The sequence below is a fragment of the Rana temporaria genome, chromosome 2, assembly GCF_905171775.1.
Source record: "Rana temporaria chromosome 2, aRanTem1.1, whole genome shotgun sequence".
Lineage (NCBI taxonomy): Eukaryota > Metazoa > Chordata > Amphibia > Anura > Ranidae > Rana > Rana temporaria.
Window position 1 is genome coordinate 363,550,951 of NC_053490.1, and position 18,731 is coordinate 363,569,681.

General features: G+C 41.9%; 1 protein-coding gene across 3 annotated transcripts in view; it reads right to left on the bottom strand.

Moving 5' to 3' along the window:
• LOC120927166 (cytochrome b561 domain-containing protein 1) overlaps window positions 1-18,731 on the bottom strand; it is an 81,054-nt gene that overhangs the window by 7,097 nt on the left and 55,226 nt on the right. For all 3 annotated transcript variants that reach the window (XM_040337648.1, XM_040337647.1, XM_040337646.1), the window contains exon 3: window positions 9,782-9,819. In XM_040337648.1, coding sequence (XP_040193582.1) covers window positions 9,782-9,819 — 38 coding nt within the window. The remainder of the gene's footprint in view (window positions 1-9,781; window positions 9,820-18,731) is intronic.

Genomic DNA, 18,731 nt, shown 5'->3' on the forward strand with positions numbered 1-18,731 from the left:
CTAGTGCTCTCTGCCACCCCCCAGTGCTCTCTGCCACCCCCCCAGTGCTCTCTGCCACCTCCTAGTGATCTCCGCCACCCCCAGTGATCTCCGCCACCCCCCAGTGATCTCCGCCACCCCCCAGTGATCTCTGCCACCCCCCCTGTGCTCTCTGCCTCCCCCCCTGTGCTCTCTGCCTCCCCCCCTGTGCTATCAACCTCCCCCACAGGGCTCTCTGCCACCTCCCAGTGCTATCTGCCACCCCCCCCTGTGCTCTCCGCCACCCCCGATGCAGAAGGGAGATGGAGAAAATTGTTTTATATGCAGCTGTCCCCACTGCTCCTCCTACACCACCCATACTCTTTGCCTCCTCATAATCTCCGCCTCCATCCAGTGATCTCCGCCTCCCCCCAGTGATCTCCGCCACCCCGCAGTGATCTCCGCCACCCCCCCCAGTAATCTCCGCCACCCCCCAGTGCTCTCTGCCACCCCCCCAGTGCTCTCTGCCACCCCCCCAGTGCTCTCCACCTCCCCCCATGTGCTCTGCCATCCCCCCAGGGCTCTCTGCCACCCCCCCTCCCAGTGCTTTCCACCTCCCCCATGCTCTCTACCACCCCCCTAGTGCTCATCACCTCCCCCCATGTGCTCTCCACCTCTCCCCATGCTCTCTGCCACCCCCCAATGCTCTCCGCCGCCCTCCCTGTGCTCTCCACCTCCCCCCATGCTCTCTGCCGGAGGTGCCGGTTAGCATGTCATGGGCTGCTCAATCGAAAATGCCCAGGCCTATTTTTTGTCCAAGTCCGGGCCTGGTATGATGCATGCATATTCTTACTATCCAAGTGCAATACTTTACATTTATTAACATTAAACTTCATTTGCCACATAGTTGCCCAATTAAACTGTGCATTGAGGTTGGCTTGCAAGTTGGAGATGTTCTGTAAGGATGTTATTCACTGCATAGATTGTGTCATCTGCACAGACTAAAATGGTACTTTTAATTTATAAATATATTAAAAAGAAGGGGTCCCAACACTGAACCTTGAGGTACACCACTAAAAACCCTAGACCATTCAGAGTATAAATCATTAACCACTACTCTTTGAATACAGTCTTTTAGCAAGTTTTCTATCCCTAAAAATGAGGCTTTGAAATGGCTTTGAAATGACAGCAAAATTATTTTAGGATGTGTGGGTGTAAGCCTGCTGGTCCAGGTGCTTTATTCCCCTTTATGCCTTCTAAATATTTCTGGACCACATCAATTTTAAGCTATTGTGGATCATTTGGGGCTGTGTCAATACCATCCTCATTATGGACACGAGCACCCTCATACTCCTTTGTATATACAGAGCTGAAGAAGGTATTTAATAAATTTGCATTCGCTTTGTCCCCAGTGAGTCACCAACTCTAGATTATTTTGTAAAGCACATACATGCTCAGACCTGAACTTTTTACTAATAATATAGTTGAAGAATTTTTGGGGTTTGTCCTACTCTCTTTCGTAATCTATTATTTGTTTTGAATGTTTGCGGCCTCGATTTTCTTCTTACATATTCAGTTATGTTCTTTGTAAAATTCAAATGACGATAGTGTTCCTTATTTATAGCTTTTTTTTTACTTTGGCATGAGCCACATAGGTTTTCTTTTTAGCCTTTTAAACGTATTGCCCATGGGAATTTATTTTGCAGTGTGTTCACATACAGCATTTTGGAAGAATTCCCATTTCTGTTCTGTGTATATCGATGCCAATATTCCCTCCCAGTCTAAGACTTGGAGAGCAGCCCTTAGCCTTGAAAATTTTGCACCCTTAGCATTTTTATTTTTCCAGTATGTGCTTGTTATTTACAGCTAACATTAAATCAAATCATGTTAAGATCACTGCTACCCAGATGTTCTTTTATATGAACATTAAAGCGGAGCTCCACCCTAAAGTGGAACTCCCGCATCGGAACCCTCCCCTCCTCCGGTGTCACATTTGACACCTTTCAGGGGGGGGGGGGTGCAGATACCTATCTAAAGACAGGTATTTGCACCCACTTCCGGTCACACAGTCTCGGGCAGACTGTGGGCATGACGTCACCTCCCGTTCCCCCCCCCCCCAGTTGTGTTCTGGGAACACTCTGCTCCCAGTACACAGCGGGAGCCAATCGGCAGGCGTAGCGCGACTCGCGCATGTGCCGTAGGGTACCGGGCAGTGAAGCCGGAGCGCTTCACTTCCTGGTTCCCTCACTGAGGATGGCGGGGGGGGCAGCAGAGTGACGAGCGATCGCTCGTCCTCTGCTGCGGATGGCGCTGGACTCCAGGACAGGTAAGTGTCCTAATATTAAAAGTCAGCAGCTGCAGTATTTGTAGCTGCTGCCTTTTAATATATTTTTTTTCAGCGGACATCCGCTTTAATAATAAGCTCTGTGTGGTTTTAGATTACCAGGTCCAGCAGAGCATCATTCCTAGTCGGGGCCTCTAAGAACTGTACCAAAAAATGGTCTAGTAATACTGTAGGTTTATAATTTTTTGCACTTTAACTGTTCCTGCAGTACCAGTACTCCAATTCCCGGGTAGTTAAAACCGCCTATTTTTATCACCATCCTTGCCCTTGCAGCCCTTTCTATCTGTGCAAGGAGCAGAGTCTCCACCTCCTCATTAACACTGGGTGGCCTTTAACAAACATCAATGAATATCTATGTAGGCCAAGGAACACTGCCAAAAAAACAGACAGGAATTACTCCTACAAAACCTCTCCTACTCCAGAAAACTTGCAGTTACGTAGCAAGCAGTGAACCATCACACAGAGGAGAGAAACCTCGGTTTTCTGTAATGTACTCCAAGAAAAGGATTTTACTGGTACAGAAAGTACAAAAATCCAGTTTTCTTTTTTGTACATCATGGAAAACAGAGTAGGCCATTATTTATGTCTAAAAAAAACAGAGATAGAGGCACCTTCTAAGTGCAAACAGTGGCTTCTAAGTGCAAACAGCTGTGGCATCTGCGGGAGGACCGGCCTTGAACCTGTGGCTGAGCTAATGTCCCTCTACTTTTCCTTTTTTTTTATATTTTCTTCTTTTTTCCTCTTCATATTAACTTCTTTACTCTCCATGTCTTATTTTATGGCATGTCAGATTTAAAAAATCGCTTAACCCTGTCATTGTTAAGCCTATATTGCAATATTGTATGTCACACGATATTTGCACAGCAGTCTTTCAAAAGCAATTTTTTGGGGAAAAAAATACACTTTCATGAATTAAAACAAAACCGTAAAGTTAGCCCAATTTTTTGGTGTAATGTGAAAGACGATGTTACGTCGAGTAAATAGATACCCAACATTTCATGCTTTGAAATTGCGCAACAAACTACGGTCGGTACCTAAAAATTACCATAGGCGACGCTTTAAAAACAATGAACGGTTACCAGGTTAAAGTTAAAGAGAAGGTCTGGTGATAGAATTATTGCCCTAGTTCTGATGATCGCGGCGATACCTCAAATGTGTGATTTGAACACCATTTACATATGCGCGACTAATACATGCGTTTTCTTTGCTGCGCAAACTCGCGTGGATGGGGGCGCTTTAAAAAATGTTTTCTCATTTATTTAAAAAAAATTACATTGTCTCTTTAAAAAAAGATATATATTTTGATCACTTTTACTGCTATCGCAAGGATTAAAACATTCCTTTTGACAGTAATAGGTGGTGACGTGTACTCTTTATGGAGGGGTTAGGGGTCTAAAAGAGGAAGTCACGTGACCAGTGAAGCAACGCGTCGGGTGGAGCCTTGTGACGTCAGTTCCGGTGGTGTTTTAAGTACGGTGAGGATGCCTGTGTGTCACTACTCCCATTGCTTTTTACTGCAGTTTTTATCCTTACTTGATGTAAGCAGTTTTTTTACTAAATAAATTTACTTTTCATTTGGCAACATTGCACTATGGCTGTTCTTTGTTTCCTTTAAGTGCCATTCCCTCTATATGTGGAATTACCCAAGATGTTTTGATGCCAAGTTTTGGACGTAGTTCTTCGCCTAGAACCTGGATGCCTTTATAGATCCATCAGCAGGATTCGTTATCTGACTATCTGATGAGCCTTGTTTGACCCTTGGGTCATTGTTGGAGGTGAGCGGAAAATTCATAAATTTAACAGTCGATGCTTGGATAGATGTTTTATCTGTTTTTTTCTTCTATCAAGTTATCTCTATGGGATTTTTGCCTTTATATGAACTAACTCCTACCATTGGGCTTTAGTTGGACTTTATTCACATTTATTTATTTATTTGTATGTTTGAATACTCGTATTTTTTCGTTGAGTATATTACTTTATGGTATTATAGAATAAGCGCACCATTCCCATCTTTTTCTTTTACATTTATTATGCATTGTCTTTTGAGTACACTACTAAGTGGTTGCAGCTAATTCAGGGTCACTATACATGTACTATATATATATATATATATTTTTCAGAGGTTATTTTCACTATATTCACTGGAGGTTGATGGTTTATATTTACTTAAAAATTATATCATAGTAGCGCGCAAGTTTTTCTCTTATAACACTAAAAGAGCCTAAATCCCTCCTTTGCAATTCAAAGTATTGAGATTGCCAAAAACGGCGATTCTGAATACTGTCATTTGTTTAAAAATCGGCGCCATTGGCAGCCGAGTAAACCGGAAGTGACATTCCTTCCGTGTTTACACATAGGTGATCTAAACCATTTCCAGCTTTGTTACAGTCTCTCTCTAGCTGGCAGAAGTGCTTGATTGTGGCTCAGGTCTCCCGGTGGGACCGGAGGCCCCCAGGAACAGCAGTGGAAGGAGGGGGGACTTGGCCTCTCCCGCCCCTGTAGGATAAAAACCAAACGACTTTTAGTCGCATCGGTTGTTATCCCTAAAGAGCCAACCGCCCGCTCTAAAAAATGGTACCGGGATGATGCATGCGGCTGCATGCAACACCCTGATAGAACCCCTGAAATCCATGAACGCAAATGTGCGCATGGTCAGCGATAAGGGGTTAATATTGTTCTAATGTTCCAGCAGTGATATTATATAATTCTAAGCTATGTTATTTGCAGTTATTATTTCCGTGTCTCTCTCACAATGTCATTACTGCTGATAAAACGTATATTGTAAACTTTGTATTTTTAAACATTCACACATTGTTTTAGTGTAACTAAGGGCAACCCTTTTTTAAGCTTTGGATAGAGTGCAGAGGGATTAGAATGCTTGTCAGTTTTTGTTTTCTGTGTCCCTGTTAAGGAGATTCACCCTCTCCATTTGTCCTGTTTATCATTATAATTGAAAGTGAAAGTAAAAGAAAATCCCAAATTTTGGGTTGTCCCAAAAAAAGTAGGGAGGGAGAATCTTCCAATGGGGACACCATTTCTGCTGACCTAGGGGTCCCCAAGGGATCCCTTCACGCCAACCATACGCAAATTTGCGTTCGTGGTTTGAAAAATTGCACACGTACACTTTGGTACTTAAAAATCCCCATAGGTGACGCTTAATTTTTTTTACTGGTTACATGTTTTGAATTACAGAGGAGGTCTAGGGCTAGAAGGGCTAGAATTATTGCTCTCTCTAACGTTCATGGCGATACCTCTCATGTGTGGTTTGAACACCGTTTTCATATGTGGGCGGGACTTTCATATGCGTTCGATTCTGCGTGCAAGCACACGGGAACAGGGGTGCTTTAAATAAATATATAATTTTTTTTAATTGTTAATTATTTATTTCTTTAAGTGTCAAACTAAAAAAAAAAAAAAACACATCATGAGAGGTCCTCTTTACAGTGAGATATGGGGTCAATAAGACCCCACATGTCACCTCTAGGCTGGGAAGCCTGAAATCCCCCCTCTGGATTTGTTTGAATGCAGAGGCCAGGCGTGATGTCATAACATCGTGGCTGGCCTCCAAATGATCATAGAGACTCCAGCGACCAAACGGTCGACCAGAAATCTCTATGGTAAACATCTGGGGCCAATGGATCCCATCTCTGACTCACCGATGGCAGCGGTGAGTCGGTAGAAGCACCAGAGGGTGGCGGGAGGGGTGACGTCCCCTTTCGCTGCCCGTAAGAAAGATCAAGCAGCATAAGAACCACTATGATGGTTCTTATGGTGTAGGAAATAGCCTGCTGAAGAAGGTGATATGTGAATGATGCCTGTAGCTGCAGGCATCATTCAGATATCCCCACTCAAAGTCAAAGTCAAGGACATCATTTGATGGCTGGTTGGCGGTGGTTAATGTGAACAAATCTCCAGGTCCAGATGGCTTACACCCAAGAGTCCTTGGGGAACTTAGCTCAGTTACAAGCAGTTATTTCTAATTTTTAAACACAGCTTACCGAGTGAAATGGTACCATCTGATTGGGGTAGAGCAAATATGGTACCAATTTATAAAAAAGGGAAAGGGAGGTACAGTATACCAGAAAACTACAGACCAGTCACCATAACGTCAATAGTAAGTAAGGTAATTAAGGAAATGGTAAGGAACTCTATACAGAAATTTGTCATCTTTAAAGGTTTTTAATAGACATGTGCACTGCCAAAAAAATCGTTTTTTTCGTTTGTTATTTTCGTTTGTTATTTTTCAGTAAATTTCCGTTTTTGTTTCATTCGTTTTTTTATTTTTTCGTAAATTCGTAAATTTTCGTTTTATCTCTTTTTTTTTCGTAAATTCAGGAATCTTTCGGATTTCCGAAAAAGCAAAAAACGGAAAAAACGAATGAAACGGAAAAAACGAATGAGCAAAAAAAATCAATTTTGAAATTTCGAATTTGGAATCTTTCAAAATTTTCAATTTTTCAATTTTTGGATTTCGAATTTTTCAATTTTCGAAATTTCGTATTTTCGAAGTTTCGTATATTGAATTTTGGAATTTTTCAATTTTCGAAATTTCGTATTTTCGAAGTTTCGTATTTTTGAATTTTGGAATTTTTCAATCTTCGAAATACGAAAATTCGGAAATACGAAAATATTCGGAAATACGAAAATTCGGAAAAACGGAATTTCGAAAATTGAAAAATTCTCAATTCGAAATTTCGAAAATTGAAACATTCGAAATTTTTCAATTTTCAAATTTTTCAATTTCGAAATTCGTAAATAGGAAAATTCGGAAATAGGAAAATTCGGAAATTTAAAAATTCGAAATTTTAATTTTTGTTTAAATTTTCGATTTTTTCAAATTTCAAATTTTTCACTTTTCGAAATTCGGAAATACGAAAATTCGAAATTTGATCAATTCGAAATTTGATCAATTCGAAATCTGAAAAATTCGAAATTGGAAGTGAAAAATTCTAAAATTGAAAAATTCGAATTTTTCGATTTTCGAATTTTTTAATTTTCCAAATTCGCAAAATTCGGAATTTCGAAAATTCGGAAAATCCGAAAATTTTTCGTGTTTCCGAATTTCCGAAAATCCGAATTTCCGAAATTCGTAAATCCGAAAATTAAAAAAAAATCGTAAATACGAAAATTCGTAAATACAAAATTTTCAGAAGTCCGAAAATTTGTAAATAAAAAATTTGTAAATACGAAAATTCGTAATTAACGAATTTCCGTAAAAAAAACGAATTAGAAACAAAACGAATTGCACATGTCTAGTTTTTAAAGGTATAACTGACAACAGTTTGGATTTTTGAAAGACTGTTCTTGTCAGGCCAACCTGTTATCATTTATGAGGAAGAACGTGATGAATTAAATGGTCCAGTAGACATAGCCTATCTAGAGTTTGCTAAAGCATTTGATACTGTACCTCAAAGATTTATTCTATTTAATCTATAAAATAAGGTCTGTTGGAGTTGATGAAATTTTATGTACATTGATAGGAAATCAGTTACATGGTCCTGAGAGTAGTGATAAATGACTCATTCCCTGAATGTTCTAAAGTTGTGAGTGGTGTGCCTCAGGGTTCTGTATCGGGGACAATGCTGTTCAATTTGTTTACTAAAGATATAGAGTTTGGAATCAAGAGCTCAATTTCAGTGTTTGCTAATGATATCAATTATACAGGGAATTCGTTATTGAAAAGGATCTGGGGTGCTTGCAGATCACAAAATTAGCAATAGCATGCAATTCCAAGTCGCAGCTAACAAAATACTGTCATGCATGAAAAGGCTCATTACATTTGATAATATAATAATTCAACCCATTTACAAGACACTGGTGCAGCCTCCTCTCCAGTTTAGGTTTGGCCACCAATCCTTAGGAACGACGTTTCCGAGCTAGAAAAAGTTCATCGAAAGGCAACAAAATTAAAGGTGAAGTATAGCCAAAGCTATTTTGGCTATACTTCTGTGGATCACAGGAGTGCAGTTCCTTGGGCACTCCTGATCCATTTTCAGCCAATGTCAGGCAAATTCTGGAAAGATCCCAACCAATCCGCCGACTGATAGTCACAGCCCTCTGCTCAGAGCAGAGGGGAAAATTGAGTAATCAGCTGTGTTTGATCGCTGAATTCTAACTACAGGGGCGGAAGGTAACATATGGGGAAAGGAGGACCTAGACCAGTGATTCTCAACGTTTCTAGTGCCGTGACCCCTTGATGAAATTTCTCAAGTTGTGGTGACCCCCAACAGTAAAAAAAAAAAATCGTAGTGTGGGTTGTCAGCACCCAAGACAAGTAATTTGCGCCCCTAACCAACGGACATTTAGTGCTCCCTGAGTCTCTTTCACTTGTACAGTATTAAAACCCCTTATGGTACATTTTAGGATGTACCCCTCTCTTTGTTCTCCTTTCTTTCCCTTTTATCCCTCTCTTTCCTAATTTCTTGTTTTTTTCTCCCCCATCCCTCTCTCTAGCCATCTTTCTTTTTCTTTCTCTTATTCTTTCTCTCCATTTTTCTTTGTTCCTCCCCCTCTTTTCACTTCCATGTATTCTCTATTTGTATTCCTTCTCTTGCTCCTTGGTGGAGGGGTTGGGGGAATGGGATGAGTGGCGGTGCTGGTGGAGGTGGGATCAGTGGCAGTGCTGGGGGAGTTCTGATCAGCCAACATAGGTGCTCTTGATCAAGGTCATCTGCTGATCTGAGAACTGTAGTGGGGACTTTTAACGGCAACTCTAATCACAGGTAGTGTTACGGACTGTGTCTCCAGCTTCGTGGTGTCTCGTAGAAGTGACACCTATGCCGAAATCAGGAGGTGGAGTCTCCTCCAGCCCCTCCCACTTCACATTCCTCACCAGTCAGCTGACCTCTAGTCTCTGCCCCCCACCCATGCCATGAACTGAATGGGCGGCTGCGTAGAGGCTGAGTGGGTGGCCACAGGCTCCAGGAACAGCCCAGGATTCTGTGACCCCTGGAAAATCGTCATTCGACTCCCAAGGGGGTCCCGACCCCAGGTTGAAAACCACTGACCTAGACTATAAGGATCGATTACACAGATTACAATTATTTACTCTGGAGAAGATGTGCTGAAGAGGTATATGCTTACAATGTACAAATATATCAGAGGTGACTTCTTAAAAAATATAATAAACTATTACTCTATGGTGCCTGAAAACAAGATTTGAAGCTAGAAGAAAGGAGGTCAGATCATAGATTGCAAAAGGGTTTTTTACTGTTAAGCAGTAAAAATGTGGAGCTCCATCCTAGTGGTACTAGCGTGTCGAAAACTACAAAAAACTTTGAGTTGTCTTCCTCAGGAAGAAAAATATACAGGGCTATGGAAATTGTTAGAGAATAGGAATCGCACATACATTAAACTGGATGAAGTAGTGGCTTTTTTCAAACTTATAAACAATGTAACTATTAAATGTTGGATACAAGTATCGTGCAAGAAAAAAATTACAACATAATTAGAATGATAAACTGTATACATAATACTTACAGCAATAGCCATGAACAAAGGATGCCATGAGAAGAGACCTGTAAGTAAACAACATAAGGCAAAAAGTGAAAGGTATATTCCCCTCTATTTTTTTTTTTTACTTACATTACATGTTTAATAACTAAATAGACACACTCTTTATTAAAGTGAGACAACCTTGGCCAAGTCAGAAATAATGATCCAATGCTGGTCATATATGAAACTATGAACCTCTCTCAACTGGGGTGCTGTGGGATCATGGTAGAGAAAGGCTGTCAGATGAGCCCAAGCTCCCGATTCCTAGTCGAACTGTACATCAGCACTGAGATGGAGTTTGGTCAGACTCAGCAAAGCGAAAGTAAAAGGGAAGGGAAGTGTGCTGTGCTCTCTACCTCCCCCTACAGTGCAGTACCTAGCTGTGTGAAGGAAGATACTGTACTAGAACTTTTAAAGGGCTTTATACATGTTTGTGTGTGCGTGTACATGTATCTGCATTGTCTAAATGTGAGTTTCTTTCATATGCCTGTATGTGTGTACATGTGTCTGTGTGCATGTACGTACATTTGTCTGTATATGTGTGTACACGTGTGTTTGTGTGTGTACATTAGTTTGTGTTGATATGTGCGTATGTATGTTACTTTTTATCCTGACCCCCCTATTTCTGTACTATTAGAACTGATATTTTTAGGGCTTGATCATTATAGCATCAAGGACTGCTGCTCCGTTGAAAAGCAATACATGCTCAAATCGCTTTTCAGGGGCATTTAACAGGCTGTAAGTAGGCAATATGTTGCCTCCTCACCACCTGTTTTAACCTAGTAAATGTAGCATCACTACACCGCAACCAATGCACACAGTTGGGGGTGGTTGCAGTGCAGCCCCATTCACCCTGGGTATAAGTACAGCTGCAGGCACAACATGTGTACACCCCCAGCTGCTACTTCTGCAGCTAAAGGGGGGGGGGGCAGTTGGGGGAAGCAACAAAAAGGCCTCAACCATGTGGTTTTGTCCCTCCAATCTCACGTCAACAAACCCTTGATTCACATCTGTGTGGATGCGTGCTAAGTGTAGGGCATCCCATACATTTCAATGGGCTGCCCCACCCACAGAAATGCAAGGAAAGAAGTCTTTAAAATTGCGTTGCATCAAAAATACCCCACGTTTGCAAATGTGTAGGGTACCATTAAAGGGGATGTATAGGCAGGTTTTTTTATTTTAATGCATTAAGATAAAAAGCCTTCTGTGTGCAGCAGCCCCCCTAATACTTACCTGAGGTCCCTCTCTGTCCAGCGATGTCAACAAATGTCTCAGCCATCAGACACAGCAGCGACACCATTGACAACAGCTGCTTTCAATCAAAGTCAGCTAGCCAATTAGGCAAGAGAGGGGGCGGGCCAGGGAGGGGCTCCGTGTCTCAATGGATACAGGGAGCTGTGACTCGGCTCGGGTGCCCCCATAGCAAGCTGCTTGCTGTGGGGGCACTAAACAGGAGGGAGGGGCCAGGATCACAAAAGAGGTACCCGAAAAGAGGATCCAGGCTGCTCTGTTCCAATCAGGGCTGCTCTGTTCAAATCCGGGCTGCTCTGTTCAAATCCGGGCTGCTCTGTTCAAATCCGGGCTGCTCTGTTCAAATCCGGGCTGCTCTGTTCAAATCCAATCCAGAGCAGGCAAGAATAACATGTTTCTTATTTTTATAGGGAAAAAAAACGAGACTTTACAATCACTTTAAGAACTAATGGCACCCCTAAAGAGCAGAGCATTTGTCGCGTCAGGAATGAGGGTACTTTTGCAAACATTCTGCGACACACAATAACGTGAACCAAGCCTTGGACAGGGGTGCCTCAAGACTGAAAATACCTTTCAAGTGCACCCAGACTGGAAAAAGGTTGAGAAACACTGCTGTAGATCACGGATTAACTAATTTCAAATGATCTTTTGTTCAAAACAAACACCTGATCATATTTTCTTCCCCATTAGATGATTTATATTGTTCAAATCAAATATATAGTTTACCTGATTTCTGAATGATACAATTCTTTCATGAAAATGTTATGTATATTGTACATTAGCTTCATTATGTTAATAGCCTGCATTACATGTGAGACAAATGTGTAGTTTTAGAGCACTAAATGGATTAAAGCAACATCCCCCCCCCCATATCCTTTTTGCCGATCTCCTATCTTCCGTAAGCTCAGCCAGCGGTCTGACACGCCCAGTTGTAGTCCTTCTGTAGTGGGCGGAGGGGGTCTCACAGCCCCCCCAGTCGGAGCCGCCCATGGAGTAGGTGTCCTTCTCTCGCCTCCCTCCTCTGCTCCCTGCCAGCAATCTGCCCCCCCCCCCCCCCCACTGCTATCTCCATGCAGAGCAGGGATTATCAGAAATCCCTTGTATGACTCAGCGGGGATATCCTGCTGTGTCAGATATAGTATATGAGAACACTGATTGCTGATGTCCCCGCCTCCCGCCATTATTGGCCCAGTGCACGGTCATTTACAATAATGACAGGACATCAGTGCTCAGTGTTCTTATATACTATAACTGACACAGCGAAATATCTCGCTGAGTCATACAAGTGATTTCTGATAATAATCCCCACTCAGCACTGGTGGGAATGACAAGTGGCACTGGTGGTCCCCGACATTCGGCACTGGTTTGCATTTATATTAAAATGCTTTGTATTTATAAGGCCGTAATCTATCTTACCGTGTGTTATGTATGGCTTGCTGGCTGCAGAATGCATGTGCTCTAGACTTGGTTTCATTAGTTGTGGGGCACCCTCAGGGAACTGAGCTAATAGAGCATGGATAAGCTGCATAAATCTGAAAGTGTAACTCTCAGGTATATTCCAACATTGCCTCATCTCTTCAAAAGAAGAAAAATTCTCCCTGAGTACCACTTGCGCTAACTTTTTAACCCTGAATTTAGTCCATGCCCCTGGATCTTGTATAGAATCTAGATGCGGCAGCTCAGGGTTTCGTCATAGTGGGATATTTGGGGATAAATTTGTTTTCAGATCTCCCTCTTTTACTGCAGCAGCTCTCCATATTTTTACTGTAGTTGTCATCGAAAGGGGTCAAATCCCACCGAGATTTTAACCCCCAAAATAGCAGTCCCTGAAGTGCCTCCACCGAATAGACAACTGCAGCCTCAAACATTCTGGCAGAGTCAAATCCATCAGGATTCAGCCATCTCCCCACCGTCACTAACTGTGTAGCTAGATAATACCGATGAAAGTCTGGGAAGACAAATCCCCCTGTATCGCCAGTCGCATAAGTGTGCTTAAATTAATGCTTAATTTCATTCTGGCTGGTTTGTTCTCCCATATAAATGCAGAGAACACACCATGCAACTGTGCAAAAAAAACTTTTAGGCAACCATTGTTGAGAATTTCTAAACAAATACAAAAATATAGAAAGAATTTTCATCTTTATTAAATGTATACATCCTAGTAGCGACAGGGGCAATGCTTCCCATACCTTTAATTTTTTTTCTAAACTCCTGTATTACTGGATCCAAATTCAACTTTTGAAATTCTTCGACCTGTCGAGATATTATTATACCAAGGTACTTGCATTCCGTTACACATTTTATTGGTAAATTTGGAGCAGCGGTGTCCTGTGCTCCTTGGTCAATAGAAAATAATAGAGACCTAGCCCAATTTACTTTGAGCCCTGAAAATAGTAAAAAAGTATCCAATAATTCTAAAGCTCCTTCCAAAGATGGACCCGCGTCTCTTAAAAACAAGAGCATGTCATCGGCAAACAGGGCTACCCTCTCCTCCAGCCCCCCGACTCAAAGTCCTTGAATATTTGGCGAAGTCTTAGGAGCCTTTGCCACTGGCTCTTTTGCTATCGCGAAGAGTGCTGGAGAGAGAGGGCACTCCTTCCTTGTGCCTCTGTGTGATGTCAGAGCCGAGTAAACAGGACATGACAGCTCGGTGATTCCGGCGGCGCTCGTCCCCCTTCTTCTCCTCCGAGGTACGCTATCCGCGTATAACACGCACCCGTGATTTCTATTTTTAGGGAGAAAAAGTGCATGTTATACGCAGATAAATATGGTAATTAGAATCCCATCCTTCTAAGTATTTCCCATAGAAAAGGCCACTCGATTGTAGCGAAGGCCTTCTCTATGTCCAGGGAGGCCACTGTCCTAGATCCTTCCTGGACATGGCGAGTATGTAAATTTATATATAGCCTAGGTTAATTAACATCCGTTGTTCTCTGTGGCATGAATCCTGTCCGATCCGAATCTATAATATTTCTGAGCAGGGGTTGTAATATTAATGTTAGTATTTTCCTCAATATTTTAAAATCTATATTTAATAATGCTTTTGGCCTATATGAGGAACATAATTTTGGGACCTTCTTTTCTTTGTATATTAGTGTTATGTGTGCCTGCCTTATTGAGTCTGGAAGGGCCCCTTTCAATAGCCCACTTGTAAATACTTCTGCAAGTTTTGGGGCTAAAAAAGATCCATATTTTTTTTATAGAATTCCATCTGGAGCTGGTGCTTTTTCCCCTGGAAATGTATGTATAGTCTTCATAATCTCCTCACTTGTGATTGGACAGACCAATGCCTCTCTCTCTCTCTCTCTGTCCAACAACCACCCAAGGGCTAACCAATCCAAAAGGTCCGCCATAATTGTTGTGCTAATCTTGCCAGAAATTTCCCACTTTCTATACAATTCTAGCCCTGTTATTACCTCCATATGTAGATGTAAATCTCTTTGTGCGGCCATCATTAGATCAAAGTTAGTACTGCTAGAATCTTGACCATATTTTTCCTTTTGTAATTCTATCAGCATTTGTAGCTCCTGTATCTGTCCTCACAGATACACTTTAAATGCATCCCAGACAATGTCCACCGAGGACGATCCCACATTACTCTCCCAGTATTCCATTATTATGGATGCAATTTTTTCCGCTATTTCTGGGAATAACGCGCTGAGGCGTTAATCTCCACAGTGATGTATTTCGTAGAGTAGGGATACGTATTGACAAAAATAAAGGAGAATGACCCAAGAGACCACTTGGTAAATATGCAGCTTCCGCAATATCTACTAACATTGCAGAATCTGCAAATGCTAGGTCTATTCTAGACGCCGCTTTATAGGAGGTAGAAAAACAGGAGCAAGTTCTCTTTTCTGGATTCCTCCATCTCCAAATTTCTATTACCCCTGTCGCTTGCACCCAATTATATAGGTCCGCTGAATACGGCTTAGGAGGTTTTGGTCTATCCAACTCTGGGAATAAAACAGAGTTAAAATCTCCAATAAGCAGTAGCTTTGCTGGAAGATATTGAATGATTTTTTCCATTATCTCATTCAAAACTCCCACAGAAAACAGAGGTGGAATATATACTGCCACTGTAATATACCTTTGTTGTCCAATCATATATAACAGAATAACATGTTCCTTGTGTATCTATGTAGGCCTTCTCTATCTCTCCAGGGAAAGATTTATTTACCAAAACTGATACCCCTCTAGCATAGGAATAATAATAAGTGGCATGATATACTTTTTACATCCAAGCTTTTTATAACGTTATTAATTTTCTTCCCATTAAATGTGTCTCCTGGAGTATAATCAAATGAGGACCATATTTTCTTATATATTGGAACATTAATGCTCGTTTGAACGTCGAGTGTAATCCTTGAACATTCCAGGATACTACCGAATAGCAATTATTATTTTTTTTACCCAACATTATACAGGAAGTATGTGAGGGATAGATACCTCCACCGTATCTTATTCCCCCTGGTTTTTACAGGAAACATCCATAGGGCCTTTAAACCACACCAATGATGAACCGATACATACTCCCCCCCCCCCCTTACACCCACTTCACCTCCCTCCTCCCATCCCACCCTGTCCCTTTCCACTTCCTTCTCTAATCTACAACCCCTTCCATTACTCTCTAGTGCCACCATAATTATTTAAAAATCTATATTCAGAGAGGAAAAAAAACACACCTAAAGTTACCCAACTCTCCTTCCCCCTAAACATTTAACTTTTATCACCTGAAAAAGAATGCATTATACATCATTAATATATAGCGCTTTTGTTATTATCAGGATCTATACCCATCTACAGTATAATCATATATGTGTAAAAAAAAAAAAGTGGTGAAAAAAATAAAAGTTCATCTATCTAGTGTCCAACAACTCTGCTGCTAAAGTTGGTGTTTCAAAAAAGAGGGTATATCTCCCGTCAATCACTCGTAGTTTACTAGGGTATAAAAAGGCAGAATTTTAACCTCTTCTCCCTCAATCTTTTTCGTGTTTCTGTATAAGCGCTTCTTTGCTGCTGTATCTCCAATAGATAAATTCGGGGAAAAAATAGGATTTTTTTGTACTCACCGTAAAATCCTTTTCTCTGACGTCCATGGACGGACACAGCTCCTTAAGTCTTGACAAGTGGGTTATGTTCCCTGTTTACAGGAGAGGACTAGGCAGAAACATGTTAGATCATTAAATACATGTTACATTAACAGAGTTGAACAGCCCCGCCCAGGGGGTGGTCCCTCCAGACAGCAGCTGCAGCCTCAGTTCGTAACAAGCAGTACAAACCTAAAAAGGAGGGGTGGGAGCTGTGTCCGTCCATGGACGTCAGAGAAAAGGATTTTACGGTGAGTACAAAAAAATCCTATTTTCTCTTATCGTCCATGGACGGACACAGCTCCTTAAGTCTTGACAAGTGGGACGTCCCCAAGCAGTGTCAAAACGAGGGGTGGGAAATATATCAGAAAACCCAATCTTAACTTCACCCCAAAACAAGCAGAGCTCCTCAAAAGAGGAGGTGCAACTTTAAACAGCCGCCTGCAAAAAAATTAGCGGCCGAAAGAAGCATCAGAAGATGCACTCAAAGCAACTATGTAAATTCTGGAAGAAATGTGAACGGACGACCAAGTCGCCGCCTCGCACACCTGAGACCGACGCATGCTGTCGGACCGGAAAAGGGGGGCCCGCCCCCTAAGAACATAGGCCTGTATGACAGCCTACCTGATCCACCGAGAAATGGTGGGCAACGAGATTGCCAGTCCCTTTTGTGGACCAGACACCGACACAAAAGAGTAAGTCCAGTGCCAGGAAAAAACAAGCGTGTGTGTAGCTATGATTGCAGGTGACGTCACGCTCTCCCTACCGAACGTTGCGTCCCTGGGGCGGGACTTCTTCAGCGGATGTAGGTGAGATAGACAGTCACCCTGTTAAGTATGCGTCCGTTGCTGTGGCAACCGTGACGCCGACTGCAGCTACGGTGTGGCAGCAGGAACAGAAACAAATGGTAATCCAATCGACATGGAGGGGGGGAGTGACGTGGAGCTCAGGGGTCACATGGTAGTAATAGTTACCATGGAGAGAGGCGCAGCGTCTGCTACAGTGCGGCAAGGGGGACACACGCAGCAAAGCCAAACAGCAGTGACACAACGCAGCAAAAACAGAGCGATATGCACACTGGGAGACCCTGATCTCCATACTCACCACCCACCACGACAGGAATAATTAAAATAGAGGGGGAATATTATAAAAAACTACTAAAGTTTAAAAACCCCTCATAGGAAAGAATATATACATGATCCACCTAAATCAGATGGAATATATCAAAAACGTGAGGTCAACCGCGATCATTATAGTAAACACACAAATACATAATAATACAACAATAAATATACAGAAAAGAACATAATAATACTTGATAAAATCAACGGTCAGAAATGAAACAATTTATATCAAAATCTACGTTAAGGCCATCTGGAATCAAAACATGTGTCTCATGGATCCAATACGATTCCTTCTTACTTAATTGCCGGATGAAGTTACCCCCCCTCCAATGACGGTTAACTTTCTCTATCCCCCAAAAACGTAGACCCTTCGGGTTTTTATGATGGAATTCTTTAAAGTGACGTGATACATTATGCGTGGTTTTCCCTTGCTTAATATTATTAACATGCTCAGCCAGGCGGACATGTAGGGGTCTGGAGGTCCTCCCTATATACTGCAGGCCGCAGTCACATTCAAGCATGTATACCACGCCTATAGTGTCACACGTGATGAGCTGCTTGATGTCATACTCTCTGTTGGTGGCAGATGCCAGAAATTTTTTCCTCTTTTTTAGATTGACCTTGGAACTCTTACATTGCACACATCGTCCACAAGCATAGAATCCCCCCAAGAATTTGAACAATCTATTGTCAGAAATGACCGGGGGGTTAAGCACACTAGGTGCTAGCCTATCTCGGAGGGAGGGAGCCTTCTTGTATATAAATTGAGGCTTTTCTGGTAATACTGGACCCAACACTTTATCCTGTTTTAGAATAGACCAATTCTTGGCAATGATCCTTTCGAATTTCTTATGTTGTACATTATAGTCCAGGATCATTTTAAAATTATGCGTGACATTAGTGGACTGGCCAGTCGGGTTGACCCGATCAGACACAAGAATGGTTCTGTCTAATTTTTGGACTTGTCCCATTTCAGCTTCCAAAATCTCACTTTTATATCCTTTTTGGACAAATCTATCAGCCAAAACCCGAGACTGGATAATCCGTCTCTGAGGTACAATTCCGACGTAGTCGAATAAATTGGCCCTTTGGGATATTACAGAGCCAGGATTTATGGTGACAGCTCCCCAGCGGGATATAAGCATTGCGATCCGTCGGTTTAAAATAATTAGTGAGTTTAAAATGATTCACATCCTTCGTAATGTTAAGATCCAGAAACACAATTTTCTCATAATCAATGGTCCAAGTAAAGTTAATGTTCTTATTATTGTTATTAAGGCCATCAATAAACATATCCAATAAAGACCTCTCGCCATTCCAGATGGGGGGGATTCTTGGGGGGATTCTATGCTTGTGGACGATGTGTGCCATGTAAGAGTTCCAAGGTCAATCTCAAAAAGAGGAAAAAATTTCTGGCATCTGCCACCAACAGATAGTATGACATCAAGCAGCTCATCACGTGTGACACTA